This window comes from Pelobates fuscus, chromosome 10, assembly GCF_036172605.1.
Source record: "Pelobates fuscus isolate aPelFus1 chromosome 10, aPelFus1.pri, whole genome shotgun sequence".
Classification (NCBI taxonomy): Eukaryota; Metazoa; Chordata; class Amphibia; order Anura; family Pelobatidae; genus Pelobates; species Pelobates fuscus.
Window position 1 is genome coordinate 19,014,103 of NC_086326.1, and position 25,590 is coordinate 19,039,692.

Genomic DNA, 25,590 nt, shown 5'->3' on the forward strand with positions numbered 1-25,590 from the left:
TAAAATGAAATATTACAAATAGTAGATTTGGGAAATTTTTAGTCCTAGATACAGCTAGTGATAATGTTTTTGAGATGTATCTGTTGGAGTCCTGTCTACCATGTTAAGTCACCAGCATAGTGTTCTTACTATATTGCGACGATTTGCAATCCTGTTTCATCTCCCTTTCTGTAGGAATCGCACATTCTCTCCCAATGCAAGGCACTTGTGTGATTCACCTCTGAACTAGTCGGACAATTGTTTCACTCTGCTCTGGAGGAGAATGCGCCTCCTGTTTATTAATGCAATGTATGTAAACATTGTAGTTTCTAGAAAACGACAGGACCAATGCTTCCAGACCACATCATTGAGATGAAGGGGTCAAGATGACTTTAATGGGCCTTTTAATAAATTAAATGTATCTAGAAATCTACCCGCAAGAAGACTTGAAAATTAATATAGTTCACACATGTTTACATTTATTCAATGAGGAAAAGATTACCTCCAGATTGTAAACGCGTTCGAGCAGAGTCCTCATCAAACTATTATTACTGTAACAGTTTGTAATCGTCTCATTTATTGTTAAATGCTCCCCTTTTATAATATTGTAAAGTACTGTGGAATATGTTGGCACTGTATAAATACCAATAATAATAATACATAAAAAAATAATCTATATAATTTTAGATGCAAATTGGCATCTGAACATCAGAGAAAATCAAACATAAAGTGTTTTAATGATTTGGTCCTAAATTCACTTTACCAGTAAAATGCATTTGTTATAGGAATTTTGACCTTGAGGGGGCAATAAGAGGTTGCAGTATGATCATCACTGGAACATCTGACTCTCTACCTTGAGTTAAATAGGAGGGCACCAAACTGTACACTGAAGCTGTAGGAACAAACCTCTCACTGAAAGCCAGCCAGTCATCGCTGGCTGTGAGAGTGTATATTTGGGGAAGAGGAGAGAAGCTAGAATTTTGGCTGGGAACAAGAATCTCACTGAGCTACTCAGCTGCTTCTAACCACTTTCTGGTGAGTTAACATTTTTAGCATTTTTAGTCCTTTTTTTTATTTTTTTTTTATTTAATAATTCAAATGGTGATATAACTTAATCACAAACCTTTTTTTATTTTAATAATCTGTAGCAAATATTCTATGTGATCCTCATATTTTCACTGCTTACAGAGAAATATTTCACAAACTTTAATATTCAAAGGTACAAACAGGAATACTGATGTAGGTTTATGAGAGGGAAGGGGATTGTAATGATTTTCATCTGAATATATGGCTACAAATTGTGCTAATAAGAAGATACTTGTAGCCCAATTTGATACCTTTTATACATTTGTATGATTCAGTAAATGAAATTAAAAAAGAAGAAATTAATATGCATGTTCATGCGTTCTTCAACCTTGCATTGCTGTGCATAAGTTATGTTGATAAACAACTTTAGATTTAATTTATTCTTGGGACTGGTGATTAAATCATGAAATAAAACCGCATCATGGCAATTTGTTATTAGCTCCCTGATAGAATGAAACACTGTTTGTTTCAAATCATTTATTCAAATGCATTAACCTGTTTACTGGCAGAATCAATCACTAGAGTTAGAATTCAAATAGAATTTCAAATTCAAGGTAAAAAAAGCCGAGCTGGAAAAATGTAATCAGCGATGCCTTCAGTTCTTCTAGTTTGGCCTTAAATTTAAAATCCGCTTTGGATTCAGTTTGAATTCTCACTTAAGTGATTAATCCTGTGAATATATAGAATGGCTACACTTTGCAATTGATGTTTCCCAAACCTGTCTCATTTGACTAATGTAGGTTCGAGGGGAAAATATGAGTAGCACAAAGTTAAAATAAGGCTCCGGGCTAAATAAATACATCAGATGACCTGTATGGTGTTTGCAAAGAGTCTGAAAAGAAGTGATTCAAAGAATCTTTGTGTTCTATCTACAGTCAGCTTGCAAGTGGAGATCTACACATATTGCAACCTGATACATAGAATTATTATAGTGATACTGCTGGCAATAGGAGGCTAGTGTATAGCAAACTTCAAATGGCAGATCAAACCACAGTCACCAGTTGCAACTACTTCCCAGTAACCTATTGGTAGATGTTGAGTATGCACCCTTGTCTGTCTCCAGGGTTCTAATGGACACCCAAGTAAGATTTTGTTTGGACATTGTCCTGCCTTAGGAATCTAAGGAGATTGGTTGATGTGCAGACATCAAAGGTTATATTGCACAGTTTATTTTTTAATAATAAAAAAATAAACATAAATTATTTGTTTCACGTTTCAATTTTGTATTGAAGGTTTTCAATAAAATACAAAAGTAACATATTTTAAAGTCTCTGTAATCCGCAATCAAGCATTTTGTTTTAAAGGCTTGTCTTCCAGATTGATATATTTGTATGGCTTTATATTTAATATTGCTATGAGAAATCTAGGTTTTTAAATCCTTCTTAATTGCAAAGGCAACCTTCCTTGCGGAGTTATTTAAAGTCCCTCTCACGCTAGTGCATAAGGCACATTTAAACTGTACAGCGTGTTGTCAATTTTATTGCTATTATATTTACTTGCATAGAGTAAGCCCATGCCTCAGCAATGCATGTCAATGGAGTGCTGGGTCTACCAGTTTCACATGTCAGTGCATCTCTTACTCTGAGCTTTGACTGCTGTATCCTTGACAACATTATCTCATTAACTCTACTGCTACCCACATACTGAGTGATCAATGGAATGGACACTAAATCTCTCTGCAACCTTGCTTTGCTAAGCTATACTGCATCTGAGATACTTAAATAACCATATATGTTTTATGTCTTCCATAAACTGGTTATTGTACAGGGGGGGCCCCGTATGAACAAGACATTAACAATTATTTTCTCTTCAATTTGTAAATGACTTGTAACATGGAGCCCAGTTTAAAGGCTGAGCACTTTGGCTGTGGTAAACTCAAATTCATATCATCCTCAGCCAGCTGGGTTTTACAGCAAATATTGGGCTAAGGTGGACCCTTCCTCCTATGACTGAATTCCTCTGGATAATGTGAGATATGTAGTTACTGATCATTTGAGGAAGAAACTGTTACATTTTGTTAAATTGAAAAAAAATAATAAAAAAAAAAAAATCCCCACCATTGAAACATAGAAACAGATGTCTATTTTGGTTTAACTTTTAAAAACAAGCGAACACAAAACCCATGTTTTTGCAAGCAGAACCACAACAATGTAAAAATGATTTAAGTTAATCTTTACGGTGTGAATGATCTCCTATAAACACTTAGCAGTTTTTTCCAAAGTTTCCTGTTTATCGTTACTATAAAATTCCCTTATAGTAACAAACGTATAAAACAAGTCAACAGGTTTTAATTTAGAAACACACCCTTCAAAGTTGGGCATCTAATTACTTTTTATTAACGTAACATAAGATCCTTAATTGGAAAGTAATATTTAAACATGATTATAACTAGACACTCCCATATTTTGCACACATTACCATATGTTGCATTTCTATATGTCAATGTAATGTTCCAAATACTATAATAATAGAAATTGTCTTTTCTTCTACGAATAGGTGTAATATCAGCATTTATTTAACCTCTGCATTCCTTCGTGACGTGGAACCATGACCGCCTCCAAGCCCATCCTCTGTTTATTTATTACGTCACTTTCATGTTTGATTGACCTATGTTGGCAGCAGCGCCAGGCTGGAGCACCGCAAATCCAGTTACGTTTGGCCGGGACAAGAGTTCCCAATGAAGGACGTCTAGAAGTTCTCTACAATGGTCAATGGGGCACAGCCTGTGATGATGACTTCAACATTGAAGTAGCTCATGTGGCCTGCAAGCAAATGGGGTATGAGCTGGCTATGAATTGGGCCCACAGTGCCAAGTATGGACAAGGAGCAGGTAAATATTAGAACGGCTTTCTTCAAAAGAACACCTGTGATAATGCATTGGATTATATGCCATTTTCGGTGTTTATATTATGGCATTTCAATATTTAATTAAACATATAGATGTTTTTACTGTTGACCATTAGACAGTGGTGTACCCAGAATGTTACACTAATGGGAGCAATGCATATAAAAGCATGACGCTATGGTCAACCTCGAGGGAATGAAGTGCCATCTGGGAGCAGTCTTGGCATAGCACCCGGTCATTTACTACTTTGCTCCAGTATATTTTTAATTTACCTTTTAATGTAATGAAAAGACAATACTTGTGTAAAATGTGTTCATGAAATGTGACCGTCTACTCCATTGTTAGCTACCCCAATGTTATTAATGACCGGCAAAGAAAGTTTGCCAATCGGCGGATCTTCTGAATTCTGTAAATCTGAAATGGCATATGGACAAATCACAAAGCAAACAAAACTGACAATGGATTAACTATTTTGTTTGTTATATATAAGTTCTATCCGTGGTGCCAAAAGCAAAATGAAGGAAAAAAAGATGATTAATATTTAAGAGGCAGCACCCTTTTGGTTCGTTCAAGTCATTTTTCCAAAAATAATTGAATGGACAAAATTTGTCTGAATTGAAACACTGTATAAACACATTTCAGACCACCCAAACTAATTTTAGTTTTTTTGTTTTTTTACAATTGGACAATTGTACTTGGCCAAACCATTCCCCCCTACCATATGTTCTGCAGCCTATGTGCTGACATTCTACCTCTTGCTATCCAGAATGCTAATAGATGAAGACACACAGGAGATGTGAAGTTGATTGATATCAGTTGAGAGTGCATCGCATCACTGAGAGCAGTCATATTGTGAACTTTGTAGACTGGATAGGTGGGGGATGGAATAACAGTGTAAAAACTATTCAAGTTCATAAAAACACATTTCAGGAAATAAAACAATCATCAGGAGAGCCGTAAATGCTAATGGTCCTTAGGACAGCAATATCCTATAATACCATAAGACAGAGAAATACTTTACAAGCTATTCGTTAATTCCTCAACTATGCTCTTTTTTTTTTTCGTTACAGACTCAGAAACAAAATATTATTACTTTTGTTCCCTGACCTATAGTGTATGTGTTTTGAGACCATTTTCACTGGTAAATTGTTTATTTCTGTGTATAGTATATAATAATTGGATACACATTTCTAGATGCTAGAGGGTGTAGGACACTGGTATCTAGGAAAGGGCATTGTTGCATTCATAAACAGACAGCGGTGCCGAAATGTTTGTGTTTAGGCAGGTGTTCCAATAAGTTAAGGTTTCACCAGTGGGCTGCGCATTGTATTTTTTATTTTCTTATTGGTGTCTAGGAAACCACATTGGGAAACAATCATTGTTACTGATGTCTTCAATCCAGAAATGTAAATGGGACAGTTATGATGATAAGTGACTTAATTTCCAAGTTGTATTATTATGGTGTTATAGGTAACTTTGGACATATATACTGTATATACACACATGTTATCGTGGCAAGTGTGTTTTTTGTATTTAAATCAGTTCTTGAACTTTTTTGGTAATGTTATTTCCTGTGCATGGTGAGATGCTAATCCCTAGTGGTCTACCTTGAAGTGGCAGGAGATCAACCACTTCCCCTACGGTCACTAGTATAGCATGTTCATCAAGGAACCAATGTAAGACAGATCTGCTCATCAAGGAACCAATGTAAGACAGATCTGCTCATCAAGGAACCAATGTAAGACAGATCTGCTCATCAAGGAACCAATGTAAGACAGATCTGCTCATCAAGGAACCAATGTAAGACAGATCTGCTCATCAAGGAACCAATGTAAGACAGATCTGCTCATCAAGGAACCAATGTAAGACAGATCTGCTCATCAAGGAACCAATGTAAGACAGATCTGCTCATCTACAGTAATCTGTTGGAGAAAAGGACATGCTCGAGGATGACCAGGGCTCAGTTTTTGTGCTAACTGGTCCCCAGCAAGTAGAGTTGCATATGTCTGTGTACTGTAGTTAATTTGTGCTCCAATTGTTAAATATAAGTGGAAATCCGTGGCCACTAACCCAGCCACGACATGGACCCCTCCACAAGCTGTGAGGATCTTCAGTGCTGTTTGAAATCAGCAACTTATTCTAACATTGGGTGGACTGCACTTCCTGTTTCACTATTATAGTGTCAGGAAGGAAATACATTCTGAGAGTGGACCAGGCCAGGGTGGCTACTTTGATGTTTAAACAGTAGGAGAGGGCTCAGCAGTTTAAAACTCATCAGAAATTGTATAAATCTGCTGGCCAGCACTCGCCACTACTTGCACAGCCTTCAACACAATGACTGCTCTAAAGGTTGCAATAAAAAACCTGCTTACACACGTCTCAGAAAGGCTAAGAGATTTACAAGGGATAGAGATCAACAGCAAGTTCCTTTCTCCTATTGGATCTGTAGGACACTTGGAATATAAGTAATAATCCCAGTGAATTTAATAATGCACTAATCCCCTAAAACATGTGACTTACCTTATAGATCCTGGGCTACATGGATACAATTCAATCAATACATTGTGCTAGGCAAATTGCTTGCAATTGTGTAACTGAAGAGTTGCCACTATATTATTTTTTTCCTATTTCCTCAGATTTTGTCAGGTTAGAACTAAAAGTTACAGATCTAAAGTGCACCAGCACCTACATACTAGGATCTACCTGATAGTGCAGAGGTCATATGTAGGCAGAGAACTGTGTATGCATTCTCTGAGGTTGTATTGTAGTGGCGAGTAAAAATTTTTCACTTTTTGAACATTTCGAAATTCTGTATGCCATGTTCAAAGTTCATAGTTGTAGCTGTTGATACTTGTAAAGAGTTAAACAAGAACACGGTTTACTTCTCGGAGAAAATGGACTGCAGATCTTTTGTATTGGAATGTTACGTGTGATGTATAGCAGGAAAAACCCAGCTGTCTGGACTGACTGTGGTGGACCACATTCGCACATTCTTAATGTTGAAACACAATAGCTATGGAAGGTCGAAAACCTGCAATCTGAATTTAGGTTCTATCATATTGAAGAAGGCGTATTATGACATGACTTCCTGCCTGGTCTGCAGATTTTAATAGCCCTGGCAGGACCTGTGTCAAGTGAAGAACATGATGTATTTGCTGTACCAGTATAGGCAACTTACATACGATATCATAGAAAAAAACAAACCACATACTAAAAACATAATATATCAGAGACAAAACTGCCTCTGATATATTATGTTTTTAGTATGTGGTTTGTTTTTTTCTGATTTTTTTTTTTTTTTTTTTACGGAGAATATGCCAAGTAATGAAAACCAAAGTCCTCTTTCTTCTTTAATTCTTTCTATTAACGGTGTGGTCTGGTGTGCCGTCATCCAGTATGCAACCTGGTATTTTGGCACGGAGTCTGCTAACCTGTTTCTTTACAAATTTAGCCCAAACTGCGTAAAATATGTGTCTTGGTCAAAGAAATCTTTAGATTTTTTATTTTTTTTTTGTATAATTGTATATTCCCTTTAAATGACACCTGACGGCTAATCCAATATAGTAGTTTAAAAAAAAAAAAAAAAAATTTTTTGGGTGATTACACACAATTTTAACATTTAATGTGTGTATATTACAACTTGTATATGGGTATTGTATTTAATATAAAACTATACTGTATGCTCCTGTATGGAGAGTCCTCATTGAAAAGATGCATTCTTGTCGTGTTAAAGGGGAGAGTCACATATATACACATTTACACATTATTACTGGCTTTCACAGGTCCCATCTGGCTGGATAATATCCGCTGTTCAGGAGCAGAGAGTTCCCTGGCAGAATGTGAATCTAACGGCTGGGGTGTCACTGACTGCAAACACTCGGAAGATGTTGGCATACTTTGTTCAACAAGCAGACTGCGTGCCTCTGAGCAGCCACTGACACTTACTGCCCAGGTAACAATTAAACTAACCAAGGTTTCTATGTCTGGTTACATTCTATTTATGTCAGCAGATGGAACATTGTATTTGTTTCACTCAGTAATTCTTCCTTACTGTCTCATCCTGCGTAGCAGTTCTGCTGTCCTTTCAAGACCTTGGCTGTCTTCTACTGCCCAGTAGCTGTTTTTTGGACAACATGTTTTTTAGACACTCAGACTGCCCAAATATAATTTTAGGAATTGTCATTCGGCGAAAGCTAAACAATTGTGGGTGGAGGTAGTGCAGCAGAAATAGTATTTAATTAATGATTTAAAAGAAATGGAACTCATTTTTTTTTTTTTTTTTAAATAACAACGTTGGCAATATTTGGTAACCTTTGGCTTTCCGGCCAGTATGGAATAGGCCTCATATGATGCTTAATTTAGTCTATATTAGTTGGAGTGCCATAGTGTAGTCATCCCAATCCAATGATATAGCCAGTTACTGCAATCCTAGAACAGGAAGAACTCCAATATCTTAAAATATACTAAATGTTCACATTATATATTTACTACAATCTATAAAATATATGTGTCATGATATTAAAGGACACCTGTTATACCTAACATAAATTGGTGTTCCTTTTAAGAGCTTTACATTTTCCCTCACCTGTCAGTCAATTCTTGGAATGTAGAACTTTGACAATGAAATAGCTCATGTGCCAAGTACTGACTAAAAGGTGAGAGCAGGAGAACCTTCCTCTGAGTTATTTCCCAACTCGCCTTAACAGCTAGCAGAGCAAATGTGTTTGTAGTCTTGCTGTAACAACAGCAACTACAAGCATAATATGCTTTGTCTGTGGATTATAGGAATGGAGTTACAGATGTCACTCTATTTATAGATTGATGTAGTGACATTGAATTCAGGGTGACCGCATCATAAGGGATGCTTCAGTGATCCTTGATATGCTTCCAAAGTAGGGCCAATCCAATAAGAAGAAAAATTGACTTCATTCATCTCTATGGGGGGCATTTAGCATCTTCACAGAGAGCATGAAGACTCTGATCATTGACCCTGCAATATTTGCAGGATCACAACCAGGAAGCCCATCTACTGTCTGTCTGAGTGAAACACTACTGAGTCTATTGGTGCCTTTACTGTCCCATTAAATACTGCATGTCTGTAACAGGAGAATTCAATATGGTAATTCCAACTAACTTACAATACCTTCTAAGAATGGTATCAATATTACAATTTACTAACTGGTAAATTTAACACGTAGACAATAAAATCTAATGTGTGCGCATTGCTGTTCTAATGTTAACTTGAATAGAAACTACATTTAAAAAAAACAAACTTTTTATCCGCTTATCCCTAAAAACTATCACATATAATTGACATAAATAATGCTAAATTATATATTTTAAACTTGATGTGCCAAACATACAGAACACGTCTGACCAATGTATGTCTGTAATGACAAAATGAGTGTTTGTGTAAATTGAAGCCTTGCATTTTTTCCCCAAACCACAAAACTGTAAATGTTTATTCTAAGAAAACAAACACTCTCTTGAAGGAACTTGAAAATATTCAAAATGCTCATCTCAAAAATAATTTGAATTAAAAAACAAACACGTTTTTGTTGCCTGTCCAAAACCAGATGTATTATTAAAAGGCATTTATCAATTCGACTAGGCCTATGAATTACTCCTGCTATTACTAAAGAGATATATTCTGAGCTTCTCTGGTGTAATAATAAAGATGTGTAACTTTCTCAGTATCTGGATAAAACATTTGTACAGGTTAGCCAGAACCAGCTGTACCAAATCACTGTTAAACCCTTCAGTGATGCCAAATCGAGCTCCATGTGTTCCATGTTTCTTAGCCTGAAGTGAAGTCTGATGGAGAGTGATACATTTTAAAGTCCATGGCATTTTGAAGCAGACATTTACAAACCTTCCCTCCTATCTCTAAAAGGCTGTAACAACCCCTAACTATCCCTAAACAGACTACACAAAGTACTCTGCTGTACTCTAGGTCAGTACAGCACCAGGTACAGCCATGATGATTATCATTAATGTGGAGCTGTAAGGCTGCCACCATCTTCCATGCAGCAACATTTAGAAGCGGACATTTAACAAAAAAAAAATACAATGTGTATTTTTGATTTCTTTTATTGCTTCAAGAATTCTGCATTTTATAGGATATCGGCAATAATTCATTCTAATTTGTGGATTTCCTGTTCCCTAACAGTTTTTAAATTCAAGCTATTTTCTGATTTATTTAAACCACCAGGCAACCAATCAGAATGCTTTGGATTTACCAAAATACACTTATTTTTCATCATTTATCTTCCTGTAGCTCATGTAATTTCTTTAAAATGCCGTTATCCTTGCAACAGTAAGAAGCAGAGCAAGCAAATGCCAAGCCTTTTTTAAATGTGTGTTTTGTTGAAGGATTTGAGTCCCACAAAGCGAGCATATAACATCACACAGTGTACAAAAATGCAATTTTCAAGAGAACTGGAAACAAAATAAACAAAATAACAGAAATAAACTAGGATAAGACGAATGATAAAAAGGAAGAGTATTGACGGAGAGAGTGAAGGAAGAAAAAAAAATGAAAGGAGACAACTGGATATGTATTTCTATAGACGGGAGAACCTATTAGAGAGCCAATACTAACAAATTGCACATTTACAAAACAATTTGGCAATGCCCGCATTTTCAACTTCAGATTATTAGGGCAGCATGTCAATAGATAAGACTTAATGTGAAGAAAAAAATGATAAAAATGGGATTTTGAAAAAAAGACACATTCATAAAACAGACCTTTTAATTAGTTTTATATCCATACATTCTTTAGAGTACTTTATATAGCTTGAAATCTATTTGTTTTTATTTTACATTGCGAGTTTAAACTGTGCAGATATACACAGGACAGATTGTTGGTGTTCCCTTTAGCTAAGTGCTATAAACACTACAGTGCTCTGTTGTGGTTCTGGTTCTGGCAGACCTTGGTGACATCACACAATTGTTGTTTTCACTCATTCTTTGCATGTTTACAATCTGGGCTTCGGATATTGTTAAAACGGAAGTTCCTACTTCCATATTGCATGACAACAGTCCCACCAGTGGTCCCGTATTTGGATGGAATTAATTGGCTGAGAGCATTAGCTGACATTCTCTGTCAATGAATTGAGATATAATTGATAGGTTTGAATGTTTAACTACTTTTCCCATAATTTAGTGAATAAATATGGTTATTGTAAAGTGCCAAGAATTAAAATTGAACGTTAAATGTAAGGCCACTATTTCCAATCTAAAAAATTCATCAATTAAGTATTCAGTTTTTGCTAAAATTTGATTTCACTTAGAATTGCCAACAGTTCAAACTTTAGTTAAAAACCCTGTAACTATCCTGTTTTCTCCCTGGCTTTCTTAAGTTCACCCTCTGTGATGTGGGTGTGTCAAATGAGCCCTGAGACGCCTTCTTAATATCATTATAACTTCGTTAAGTGACCCTACTAGTAAGTGCACCCATTTTCATAGTTATGGAGGCTAAAAAGAGACCTGGGTCCACAAGGTTCAGCCTTTCTCGCATCTGTTTTTCTGTTGATCCAAAGGAAGGCAAAAAACACCGTTTGAAGCAATCTCCAATTTTGCAACAAACTAGGAAAATAAAATTCTTCTTGACCCCAGAATGGCAGTCAGGTCTCTCTTTGGATCAGGAAGCTATTACCCCAATAATTAAAAATGATATCCCTGAATAGTATGTTTTTGCTGTTTAAACAGACTCTGATAAAACCACCTCTTCAGGCAGAGAATTCCACATTCCATTATTCAAAATGCCTACATGGTTTTTTTTTGTTTTTTTACACCATTGCACTATACCTAACCCTATTGGAGTTCTGAGCTTGTGGCATAGTTTGCCAGCTTTATCCCCAGGTGACTTCATCTAAGATTCACCTCACTGCAATTTGGTGTTTGGAGTCATTACTAGATTAGCAAAACATTCTTATCTCACATGTAAAAACATAACCTTGAATTAGTGCATGTTAAACAATATAACAATCGTAACAAGATATATTACAGCATCAGCTAAACATAGGGATTTTCTAACACATGTACATATAATGCTTAAATGGGAAGTGTCACTCATTGAATAAGACATTGGAAATACCTATAACTGTATCTCTTTCATATGATGTACTATTGTCTTTTAAATATACATTAACCCCTTAAGGACACATGACGTGTGTGACACGTCATGATTCCCTTTTATTCCAGAAGTTTGGTCCTTAAGGGGTTAAAGGGACACTATAGTCACCACAACAGCTACAGCTTAATGTAGTTATTCTGGTAAGTATAATCATTGCCTTCAGGTTTTTTCTTTTTTCAGAGAAAAGGCAGTGTTTACGTTGCCCCTAGGGACACCTCCAAGAGGACACTCCTCAGCCACCGGAGGTGCTTCCTGGGGCAGTGCTGCACAGTAGACAGCAGTGCTGTTTAGCATCTCCATGCTCTGCATGGGGATGCTGAATTTTCCTCATAGAGATCCATTGATTCAATGCATCTCTATGAAGAAGGGTCTGATTGGCCAAACCGACGTTTGGCCCCGACCCCATCCTGCCTCTTTGCCGATTTTAGCCAATCCAATGCTTTCCCTCTCAGGAATCATTGGATTGGCAAAAAATTGGCAATTCTGATGATGTCATTAACGAGGTGGATCAGGGGTGGTGCCAGCACCGGCGGACCCACGAGGCGCTGGAAATAAGGTGAGTTTTAATTCCTCCTACGGGGGCTTAGGATGGCAAGTCACCTGAATGGTTGATTTAGTACTATATAGGGTCAGGAACACAAACATGTATTCCTGACCCTAATGCTCCTTTAAAGATTTATTAATTGACATCACAATCCAATTCTGCCCAGGCACAGCCAGGGCACACAGGGCATTGGAGATGTTGAAAGAGAAACATTGTTTCTGTTTGTCCACTTCTACATAATATGACATAAAATGATCCCTCGGCGCTGGCTATATCTTCTCCTCCCGTGGCAGCATGACGATGGTAAGACCTAATGCTCTTCCGTAATGCTCGCTATGAATGTTTTAAAGCTTCCCCATAAGAAATCATTGAATCAGTGTTTTCCTATGGGGTGTTTGAAGATACTAGACATCTTCGTGCAAAGCATTAGGATGACCAGCATCATTTCACGGAGTAAAACTGCACTAGGCACGAGGAGGTGCCTCTAGTGGCCATGGCCATGGACCATTCCTGTGTGACATAAATGACAAGTCCACAAAACAGACATACAGCTGGCAGACTAGTATAAAGTCACAAATTCATAACCTAGATTCTGGCTGTTAAATTGCAATTATCTTCTGCAAGTTCATTCATCTGTTTATTATCAGAGATATTTACTAAACTGTAACTTGTGAATTTATATTGAATGCAAAGTTAATTCGAAATAAACAAAAAAATTGTAAGACTGCAATATTTTTAATTTCTGCTATATTGCTAAAAAAAAAATGGGAATTTAATAGGAATTTCTATATTTCAAAGTAAGTAAATAACCCTGAATGTGTGTGGGTTTTCTTTTTTGCTAAGTGGCTTCTTTTTTAACCCATCTCAGTTAGCCATGTTCTGCAGGCCTCATTCAGACATTTTTTTTTTATTATTTCTTGACCATTTTTCTTAAGCACACGAAGAAGATTGAGGAAATTCGAATTAAGCCAATTTTAGCACGTGCCAAAGCAAGCATGCCTATCACTGAAGGTATAATTGAAGTGAAGCATCATGGGAGGTGGAGGCAGGTGTGTGACCAAGGCTGGACACTCAACAACAGTCGAGTTGTGTGTGGAATGTTGGGTTTTCCAGGTGAAGTTCAACCTAACATCAAATTTTACAGGTACACTTTCTCAAATAAATTTACGTTATTTTCTATTTTAGTTTTTCCTTTCGCAAATCAGACTTGCTCTCTTTGAGCTCTTAAAATTGCTTGTAAGATATATTTTTTTTTACATTTTTCATATAGCAGTGTGAGTTGCATTTAGTTCAGTAGACGTTCTATTAGTCATCATACTCAAAGGCAGTTGAAGATTGCATTATACAATATCTAGTTCAGCAGAGAACCTTGGACGGACGTTGAACATAGTAGCTGTTCTTAAATTTGGGGATTTTACAGGATTAAATGTACAAAAAACACTCCGTAGGCGCTTTTTTTTTTGTAGGTCAGGTGCTTTATAGGAACATTTTATTACAAGTTTGAGATTGCACAACAAAATAGGAGCCGTTTCATGCCACGTTTATTGTCCACAATTTTGCAAACCCACTATCATAAGCAAAGTCTGATTATACATTGCTATCCCACAGGAAAAGCATGCGGTTGGGGAAAAAGGAATATATTTCATTTCTGGATAGGGCTAAAGTGCTATTCTTATGGGTAAAGATATATAATTTACTTTGGTTTTTATGTTATGTTACATGTTTTAACTAAACATTCCTGGGATGCTGGCTATGACTTCATCTCATTCTTGCAAGTTAGTTTTTATTTGTGTCAAATTTTTTTCATTAATGTGGTCTTTTGAGGAGATTAAATTATTTCCGGTTCACTTGTGACCAGCAGCGCATGGGGACTTCTGTAGAATGGTGAGCGTTCTCCGATGCCTTTGTTCCAAGTGCGATTCAAACCTACTGTACAAAAGCTGGGTGTAAGGTGAACAGATAATCTACTTTCTAGGTACATTATCCGTTTAAGGATCGTAGCTAGGGTACTGACAAATATAATTAGGTGACTTCATGGCCGCTTGAGAGGTACTGATGTGATGGAGTAGGTATGGAAAAAACAAGACCGGTGTCTGTTATGTACATCATGGTGGGGTGATTTAGCAAAGTGTTCTTTTCTGCAAAGTGGTGCAAAAAACATGAAGGGGAGCAGTCGCCAATGAAATACACCTGCTGATTCCACTTGTTTCCATAGTGATTGCCCCACTTTTAGTATTTTAGGCCACTTTTTAGAAGTGAACATTTTGATAAATGTATAGTATATTCTAACAAACCTTCCCGCACCATTGACTCATTGACATGTTTTATTCTTATCCATTCATGGAAGATGTACAATGTCTTGCTGAGATTTCATATTAATGAGCACAAATACAAGTATGTTTAGAGAAACAAAATAACGGAGCTATAGATACGTTCTAAAGAGTTTAACATCTTTCTGCCCAAAATAAACCCCCCTAAAAATAAACGTATTTCCAGGATTGCTCCTCCATCTTCAAAACTTTTGCAGTGTTCTAAGCATCTACCTCTTTTTTTCCATTACCTTTTTAAAACTCAATGGGTATTTAACAAAAATACAAGCATTAGATCTAACTGTAATCCAAGTACAATTTGAAGGGAGTGTGGGAATGGGATGGGAAAGGTGAGGGCAATGGAAAATAAGTCGTCTTTGCAATAGAGCGAAAACTGCGACCATCTCCCATTGGAGTCCTGCAAAGTGAACAACACTTCATCCACTACTGAATTTGCAATATAAATCTAATCCGACAGCAAGGCAGGGTTCCAGGAATTTGTCTATCCAAGGCCCTGTAGCTTTTGTAAGTATGTTTTCTTCCTTTGTAAACGCTAGGTAACTCTCGGGAGGGTTCCATGATGGATCCACAGAAATCCCCCCAACAGCATTGACTGGTGAAGATGTGATGAGAAAAATAAACTCACGGTCTTCGAGATTTAAATTTTTAGACTGTATACTTAAAAGGAACATGGGGGCATTTCACATTATAGAGTAAAATGTGGAGTGCTACAGCATCACTAGGAAATGTGCAGTGTGTGAGGGGCTTATTACATCTAATTCTTTTCAAATTCTTTTATTTAAAGATTTTAAATTTATACTACAATATATTTTCTTATAACATATATAATACAACAATAAGGGAAAACAAAACGATGGGGAAGGGGCAAAAAAACTAGAAAAGACAAAGTGAAAAGAAAATTAATTTGTGCACAACCATGACCATAATTAGCAGTCAAAAACAGCTATTGAAAATACATACCGTGACCCACATGCATACATTTGATCTTATTCAAAGTAAGCAAAATCATAATATAGATAATAACTATTAATTGTCCAAATCCAGACATCTCCCCTACACTCTGTGAAGCCAATATCCTAAAACGTCATCCAATATGGAAGACTCTCCGTCAAAGGATGTCCTCTTTCTCCCCAGTGGGAATAATCCACATTTTCTACACAAAGGTCTAAGATCTGTTGTTTTAACCTGGTCAGAATTTCATGGGTAAACATGCATTTATCTAGCTAAACAATTAGGCTTTCTTTGACCGTAGCAATGCTTATTGTGCATTGGGATATAGCATTGTGCTAACTAGCACAAAACAAACGTTTACCAAAATTCTACATTTCACATCCTTTTCGAGAGCCCCCACCAGAAAACAATGCTGAATATATTAGGTGTCTTTACATGCTTTCTCTAAAATACAAAACTTCTTAAAGCAGTTATATAAATGTTGTAAAACTCTAAACACACAAAAGCATTTAATGAAAAATAAATTACATTCAATTGTTATCATGTCGGGGAAATCGATCTTAAAAAAAATAAATATATATATATATATATATAGAGAAGAAGTCCTTATCTGGTTTCATCCTTCGCATAACTACGGTAAATATTTTTTTTAAATTATCTTAATATATAATAATAATTTTTTTTACTCTAACTGTCCACTGCTCTCATTGATCACTAGTTTTATGTAATATATCGCACTTCTTTTAAAAAACCAGGAGCTGAGAAAGAGACCCCATTCTTTAAAGTATTCTGGATAGTCGCAAGTCCTCAATCATCCTGATACGAGTGCAATCAATCCAAGACATAACCGCCACATATCACCGAAAATTACTATTTTTAAAAATCAAAGTTCACCTCTCTAGCTGACACAAACTTTTCCCCTTAAATTGCTTAAAAGTGGATTGCCATTCTTTCACATTTCATAAACAACAGCCTGTCAGCTATAGTTGGTGATTTTACTCATCCTTTTCTCACCGTTCACAATCATTTTTAGTCCTCTATCCTGGAAGTTAATCTTTAAAGCATTGATTTGATGGATGTGTTACAGAATACAAAACTAGACTAAAGTTCGCATGAGATATATCTTACTCTCCATTCACAAATACTCTGGTCCATCACATGTAAAAAAAAAAAAAAAAGATGGTTACCGATGTGTTTTTAAAATAAATTATTCCACATCACACAGCGTGTTGTTACTGTGTATTGTAAATAGGCTTTGTGTGATTAAAATAACAGCTACTATTATTTTTACTGCAGTCAGATTTGAAGTGACTGCCAAATTCTGAGTAAGCAGAAAAACGAAGATGTACATTTTCAATACTGTTGCCGAAGACAGGTCAATTTCTGTCTAGCAGTAGATAACTCTAAGCAAGACTGGAACATTAATTATCTGAGCAGGCTTCATAATTGTTCTCAAGAAAAATAGATTTGGCTACATTATAGGTCCCTCGTCCTCGATTCATTGCAATATCCGTAGCATTTATTGTCAAGCATGAAGCAAAAAAAGTGTGTAGGAGTGTGTTGGACGTTTGTGTTTAATTTTATTTTTGATGAATGTGATTGTAGTTTTTCTTCAAATAAAAAGTTATTTAACTGTTCTATTGTTTAATGATGATGAAAGTGTCAGGTTTGGGATTTCTGTGTGGAGGTCACCTTACTGGTCCAGGTAGAAAACATATATGTATGTATACAACAAGAAAAAGAGGGAATAGGCGCTCGCTAAATAAACTAGAGGTGGGCAGCAGTGAACCGAGCAGGGATTCCCAATACCTACTCACAATAGTAAAACAAACGAGATAAAGGTGGAAAACCGCGCCCAAACAGTGCAAATAATAATTGAAATATATACATACAAGTTATTCTATCATAAGGCGTGTATGGAACCTTCAATAGAAAAAGTACAGAACAATAATAGTGCAGTATGTCAGACAAAGTAAGAGTTTAAAAAACGTATAAAAGACTCACTCACACTTTGCAGAGCTACTCAGAGCTCTGCCGTATAGCGCCTAGACGGTACAATCCCCGTCTCAGGATATCAAGTGGTGATGTAGTACGGTATCCAATCCTCCACAGTAATATATGGAAAAAATAGGATCCAATAGTATAGTATGTCTATCAAACAATATGTGAATAAAGGAAAAGTATCCTACTTACAGATTTCCGAGCAAATATCTTGCTCTAGTATGTACAGCATATGGTGGTATAATCCCCACCAGAGGATATATGTCAGGATTCAGGTATATCAGGAACAGCAAATAAAGTAGTAAAAAAAACTTTAACTTTATTTGAAATAAAAAGTATATATAATAAAACAAATGGATATAAAATCTTTCTATTGAAGGTTCCATACACTCCTTATGAAGGTTCCATACACTCCTTATGATAGGATAACTTGTATGTATATATTTCAATTATTATTTGCACTGTTTGGGCGCGGTTTTCCACCTTTATCTCATATATGTATGTATGTGTGTTAAGGCTTTGCCTGGAGTTGTGAGAGGGGCATATGGTCATATATAAGGGACTCCCCCCTGGCCCACCACAGTCATTGCTCTGGCGATCTGCATGCCCCTCCCTCCACATCCTTTATTCATGATACTCTACCTGTGGGGGCACACTTTATTTGCCGCATACATCGGTTCCGGCACACAAGAGGGCTGCACTTACCTGAACATGCATACATTATAAGGGTGCTGCTGGGGCCAAGTCGTATTTATATTTTTATATATATATATATATATATATAATCAGCCAATTATCGGTTATTGGTTATAAATATCTAGGATTGAATAAGCCCTTCTCTTGCATAAAAAACGCATGCTTGAGTACAGAAAGTCATCTTGCTGAGTGAACAGCTAAGGTGGACATTGTTCTGGCCTTTTCCTCCCTCTGAGTTCTTCCCCTCTCTCTCTCCGCCTCTTCCCACTGTTATTTAAGTCCATCCTTCCACTACACTCCTACAATTGCTGCTTCTTATCTTATTGCTTTTTTTTTTTCTTTCTTTCTTCCACTGACTGGTCTTTATCTTTGCTTTTGATTTCTCTCTCTCTCAATACGTTCCCTGCTCATTGTTCTTTCTCCTTGCATTTTCCCACCACCACTGAAATGGTTCTTTCACCCTCCTAATTGTTTTTGGAAAAAGGTGATCTGAGTTCTGGTGACATAGATCAATCATTCCTGCTACCTTATGTTAGTATTGGCGTCCTACAACAAGTCAAAATTTGTGACATTTAGCAAAAGAGAGAGCGATCTGTAAACCTTAATTATGCTTGCACAATGTCCCCCATCTGACTCCATATACTGAAGATCCCTATCAGCAATCTACTTCCTACTGTTCATGGGACATTGGAGGGTTAGTGGCAAACCTATATTTTCAATGTCCTGGCTGAGGGGAGGAGCTTCTCACCCAAGATTTGACAGTACATGGCCCTGTCCATCGTCCCTTTGATGCGGTGCACTTGTCCTGTCCCCTTAGCAGAAAAACACCCTAAAAGCATAATGTTTCCACATCCATGTTTGACGGTGGGGATGGTGTTCTTGGGGTCATAGGCAGCATTCCTCCTCCTCCAAACACGATGAGTTGAGTTGATGCCAAAGAGCTCGATTTTGGTCTCATCTGACCACTAAACTTTCACCCAGTTCTTCTCTAAATCATTCAGATGTTCATTGACAAACTTCAGACGGGCCTGTACATGTGCTTTCTTGAGCAGGGGGACCTTGCGGGCAGGCAGGATTTCAGTCCTTTGCGGTGTAGTGTGTTACCAGTTGTTTTCTTCGTGACTATGGTCCCAGCTGCCTTGAGATCATTAACAAGATCCTCCCATGTAGTTCTGATTCCTCACCATTCTCATGATCATTGAAACTCCACGAGGTGAGATTTTGCATGGAGCACTAGACCGAGGAAGACTGACAACTATTTTGTGTTTCTTCAATTTGCGAATTATCGCAGCAACTGTTGTCACCTTCTCACCGAGCTGCTTGGCGATGGTCTTGTAGCCCCTTCCAGCCTTGTGTAGGTATACAATCTTGTCTCTGACATCCTTGGACAGCTCTTTGGTCTTGGCCATGGTGGAGAGTTTGGAAACTGATTGATTGCTTCTGTGGACAGGTGTCTTTTATACAGGTAACAAGCTGAGATTAGGAGCACTCCCTTTAATAGAGTGCTCCTAATCTCAGCTCGTTACCTGTATAAAAGACACTTGGGAGCCAGAAATCTTGCCGATTGATAGGGGATCAAATACTTTACCACTCGTTGACATGCAAATCAATTTATAACTTTTTTTGACATGCGTTTTTCTGGATTTTTTTTTGTTATTGTGTCTCTCACTGTTAAAATACACCAACCATTAAAATTATAGACTGATAATTTCTTTGTCAGAGGGCAAACGTTCAAAATCAGCAGGGGATCAAATACTTTTTTCCCTCACTGTATATGAATGAAGAATCGTTATACTCGACACAAGTTACACAGGCTGTAGCTGTTGCAAGACTTGGTTACTGAGAACTGCAATGACGTTGCAGAACCTACTGTGCATAACATGATCTTTCCCATTGTAAATGTCTTTATGAACTTGGCTCATGCCGTTCCTGGAAGTATTTTTTGTTTTGACTAAGCTTTTGTAATCGGTGATTAGCGGAGACCGGGTATCAGGCTTGACAATTAGAAGAGTTATTTGGCAAACACTGAGAACATTTACACAATCTACTTTAATTATATATATTATCTGCATTGTAATACATTAGCAAATATTAATTTTAACAAGAATGATAATTTTCTTTTCACTCGTTTGTTTGCTATTATTTAGTGTTAACAAAGTAATTTATATTACTAAAAATACAAGTTTTGAACCAAATGTTGTTATATGAAACCTCCAGCTTTAGAAATAAATACATGCATTTTTACTGCTGGAGTGTTCTATGTTTTTATTAAATTTAGATCTCTCCCCTCCTCCACTGCCCCTTTTGGCACAACATCCTTCCCTCTGCAATGGGAGACCACTGCCATTTAGGAGTTATATCACTTTTGTTTCTGTTTATGCAGCCCTTGTCGCACCTCCCCTGGCCGCGACTTACAGGAAAAATATGCTTTAATTGATATGGTTTCTTTTTCAATCTGATGTAACTTCAAAAGTTTTGCTCTGTAAATTTGAACTTTAATCACATACAGGAGGCTCCTGTAAAGTCTAGCAAGCTATTAACAGAGCATGAAATAAGAAATTCTAAATTAAACATAATTTGCAATACAGGAAGTGTAAACATGTGATGTCTCTTTACAGGAAGTGTTTAGGAAGGTTGTGTAAGTCACATGCAGAGAGGTGTGACTAAGGTGCATAAACAAAGTGATTTAACTCCTAAATGGCAGAGAATTGAGCAGTGAGACTGCATGGGTATGCTCTATACTAAAACTGCTTCAAGCCAAAGTTGTTTTGGTGACTATTGTGTCCCTTTAAGTATGAGATAACATCCAATGGTCAGAACCAGCCTTTGTAAATCTTTGTCTCCACTGGCATCAATGAGCTTCAAATGGAACCATCAGTTCAGTGGAATTTACACTACTGATTAAAACATTGAAAAACACACATTGTGTTAAAGGGACACTCCAGGCACCCAGACCACTTCTGCTCATTGAAGTGGTCTGGGTGCCAACTCCCACTACCCTTAACCCTGCAAGTGTAATTATTGCAGTTTTTCATAAACTGCAATAATTACATTGCAGGGTTAACTCCACCTCTAGTGGCTGTCTACTAGACAGCCACTAGAGGTCACTTCCTAGTTTCTAGCACAGGTTTCCTGTGCTAGAGCGTCGCTGGACGTCCTCACGCTGTGTGAGGACCTCCAGCGTCGCTCAAAACCCCATAGGAAAGCATTGAAATGATTTTCAATGCTTTCCTATGGGGAGACGTAATGCGCATGCGCGGCATTTCCGCGCATGCGCATTACGTCACCTCGGCCGGTGGGCGAGATCAGTCTCGCCCACCGGCCGACGCAATCACTGGGAGGAGCGTCGCGGAGGCAGAGACAGCGGCGAGAGACATCGCCGCTGTCCCAGGTAAGTGACTGAAGGGGTTTTCACCCCTTCAGTAACCGGGGATTGGGGGGTGGGAGGGAGAGGGACCCTCCAGTGCCAGAAAAACGGATCGTTTTTCTGGCACTGGAGTTTCCCTTTAATCTTTTTTCATGTGATGTTCCATTTTCTTCTCATGGGCACAGTAAACATTGCTTTTTAATGGGCAATCTAATAGACTGTAACATAGGAATTTGGTATATAATATATATATATATATATATATATATACCTTAAGTGGAGCGCTATATATGTTGAGGAATTACCTCACAGGGTCTTGATTGGGTTGTATATGTCACATATAGATATGGAAGATATATAATATAGTGCAGATTGTAAAACACTTGTGCAATTTCAAATGAGGCAGCTACATGGATCACTCACATTTTCCAGAGCCTATGTTTTGGCTCTGTAAATTGGACCGGTATGCTTTTTAGGGCAGCATCCCACCATTATTTCCTGCTGAAATTTTTCTCTGGGAAGATAAAAACAATGGAACATATTTCTGATAGAATGTAAATAGGTATTATGCTGTTATAAATCCTTAAAACCCTGGCTCTGAGGATGGTAGGCTTTGTGCCACCGTAAGGGGTTGGCACTTCCCCAAATTAAGGTACTTGAGGCTTCTATGGACTTAGTAGAAAATGTAATCTATTTATTATACAAATATGCTAAAAAGTAAATAAAAATGAAATACAATGATTAAGATAAAAAGTCCTGGTTGCCAATATGCGTTTCACTCCTCCTGGTGCTTCCTCAGTCAGCTGTGTTTTGAATCTAATAGACTGCGCTAAGATGGAGGCAGTCCGTTCTATTACAGGAATAAATACAGCGGTGTGGACATAAACATTTAAATGTTTAGACCTACACCCAGGTTATTGTTGTTAAATATAGGGGCTAAGTAAATAAATAAAAAAAAAATATATATATATATATATAATATAAATCCTGGTAAGTGATTAAACCCTTATAGAAAGTTCAAGGATAACTAAAACGGCATGCCGATTTCCTGTAAAAATAATAAGGGTTAATCTTCCAATGAATTAGAGAATCAGGCACAATTTTTACCTTTAATCCAAGGTTTCAGTATCTGTCAGGAATCCGTGTTATATTCGTACAATTAACATTTAACATGCGCATGATTGCAACTAGATTAAATATCATGAGTCTTAAATTTTAATATGCCTTTAATTAAAAGTTTAAGGACAGCAAAATGTTTATCATCACCATTAAATACCAGGCAGGCTTCGCCATATGATAGTCTATAGCTATAAGTAAAAAGATTAAACTACATAAATAATGCATTTCTGTGTTTCTTGACATTAAATATCTCAAACTTTCTAGTACTGAGACTGCAATCCTATTCTGTGAGTAAAGATTAAACGAAGGGAAGAAACGGCCGTGGAGATTATTGTAAAAATGGATTAAAAGCATAGAGGCCGTCACTTTTGCCTTGTGGTTTGGCTATCTCAAGGTTTTTTTTTTTAGCAAGTACTTGCATTAGTGAATTTTCAGAGATCCTTAGAGGGACAACTGAACTCGGTTGAATGACCTCACTAGCTGTTGAAAATCTGTGAATGAGTATATTGAAGCGTTCTCTGTTTTACAAACCTAGGAATAAGAAAGATGCAGTGTGAGATGGTCAGCAATTAGAAACAAGCACTAGAAATTACGGTTTAGAGCAAATATTAACTGTAGGCAGCAACAAACATTGTGGAATGATGAGTATCCAATGTTTGAATTAACTCAAACACAACACTAAGAATGCGTCACAGTTATTTATTGACTTATTTTCAGGTTTTTTTTTTCCCTATGGATTCTTTTTTTTTTGCCTCATATGGAGTTATAACCCTGAGCGTATTCTGATTTAACCATACTTCCCTCCATCTTGTAATGTCTGCCATTTTTGTTCCAGGAAACTTTGGAATCTGAAGATGAAACAACCTAAATCTAGGTAATTAAAGACAATGTATGACTTTTACAGACTACTAAGCAGTAAGAAAATCACTTCTACATTCTCTTATATCATAAGAAACCACTACTACCATCAAAATATATTGTAATGACAATTTATAAAAAAAACAAACAAAAAAAACCCCATCTAATCAGACCTGAGATTGTATTCAGGCATTGAACCATTTAAGCACACAAGAATATTTTTCATGCAAGAGAAAACGTTGCCATGCAAATATTTTTTTTTACTTTATGTACCGCATATAAATATTTTAGTTCTGTATGTATGATGGATGACCATGTAATTACCAGTAGACCATAAAGGATGAAACTTTCTCTGAGCATTGACATATTAAAGGGACACTCCACTGGCAACATACAAATACACAACTATAAAATAAATTAAACTCACGGTTTATATCCCAAATGCAAACACAGGCATTTAATAATCCATTTTTCTATTGAGGGTATATCTTAAACAGCTTGAAATGACTGCAGATCTATTGTCTGCAGCCTTTGCAAGACCTATCCTTCTAGCCCTGCACAGAGTTTCTGTGGCTGTCCAATCACAGATTTCCCAATGCAGCTCAGTGACAAGTCTTTGCAAGGCACGTGCTCTGGGCAATTGCTGCCTCTCATGTTTAGCTCCACTGAGCTAAACAAACCAGGACTGAGTGTGTGACAGTCAGCACGCGGAAATGCTTTGAGTCTGGATGGTCCATTTAAAGGATCCTATAGCATACCTCCCAACTTCGGCATCTTGTAAAGCAGAATGCTATGGGAGGGGTAAAAGAGGCAGGTCAGTGAAGTGATTTGTTTATCCTTAGAATTGACAAGTCATTGACAATGCACACCAGGCTGTCTACCAATCAAGTAGGCTGGTCTGCCAAGGGTGGACAATGCATGTAACACCATTTCATAGCTCTCTGCAGGGTTCCTAATGTCCTGAGCATAGTGCTATACTATCAGGGCCTATCCTAGTGTTACTAACGCCCGTGTGCATAAACATTTTTGGTGCCTCAGGTGGGCATGGTTATATTGCTACCTTCTGCCCTTCACAAACATACCACTTTTAGCCATCCATTTGCGATGGAAACCATTCCACCTCTTTGGGCCCCCCAACATACCCAGGTAACATGTCACCCACTTCCTATAGTGCCCGCTTTGTCCCCAAAAGCTTGTCAGCATCATCTTTGTGCCCAGCTTTCCAGCAACATGTTTGTCCCCACACAACTGGTCAAGGCAATCTCTGTCACCACATAGCTTGTCAGGGCCTTCTCTGTCCCCACACAGCTGGTCAGGGCCTTCTCTGTCCCCACACAGCTGGTCAGGGCCTTCTCTGTCCCCACACAGCTGGTCAGGGCCTTCTCTGTCCCCACACAGCTAGTCAGGGACTCAGGGCCTTCTCTGTTCCCACACCACTAGTCAGGGCCTTCTCTATTCCCACACCACTAGTCAGGGCCTTCTCTGTTCCCACACCACTAGTTAGGGCCTTCTCTGTCCCCACACAGCTAGTCAGGGACTCAGGGCCTTCCCTGTTCCCACACCGCTAGTCAGGGCATTCTCTGTTCCCACACAGCTGGTCAGGGACTCAGGGCCTTCTCTGTCCCCACACAGCTGGCCAAGGAAATCTGTCACAACATAGCTACTCAGGGCCTTTTC

The 25,590-nt window shown here is 37.5% G+C and overlaps 1 protein-coding gene across 1 annotated transcript in view; it reads left to right on the forward strand.

The window, feature by feature from the left end:
* The first annotated feature begins 905 nt into the window (after window positions 1-905).
* LOXL4 (lysyl oxidase like 4) overlaps window positions 906-25,590 on the forward strand; it is a 51,544-nt gene continuing 26,859 nt past the window's right edge. Inside the window, exons 1-5 of the mRNA XM_063435009.1 lie at window positions 906-1,014; window positions 3,562-3,895; window positions 7,693-7,862; window positions 13,527-13,735; window positions 23,891-23,929. Coding sequence (XP_063291079.1) covers window positions 3,613-3,895; window positions 7,693-7,862; window positions 13,527-13,735; window positions 23,891-23,929 — 701 coding nt within the window. The 5' untranslated portion in view covers window positions 906-1,014; window positions 3,562-3,612. The remainder of the gene's footprint in view (window positions 1,015-3,561; window positions 3,896-7,692; window positions 7,863-13,526; window positions 13,736-23,890; window positions 23,930-25,590) is intronic.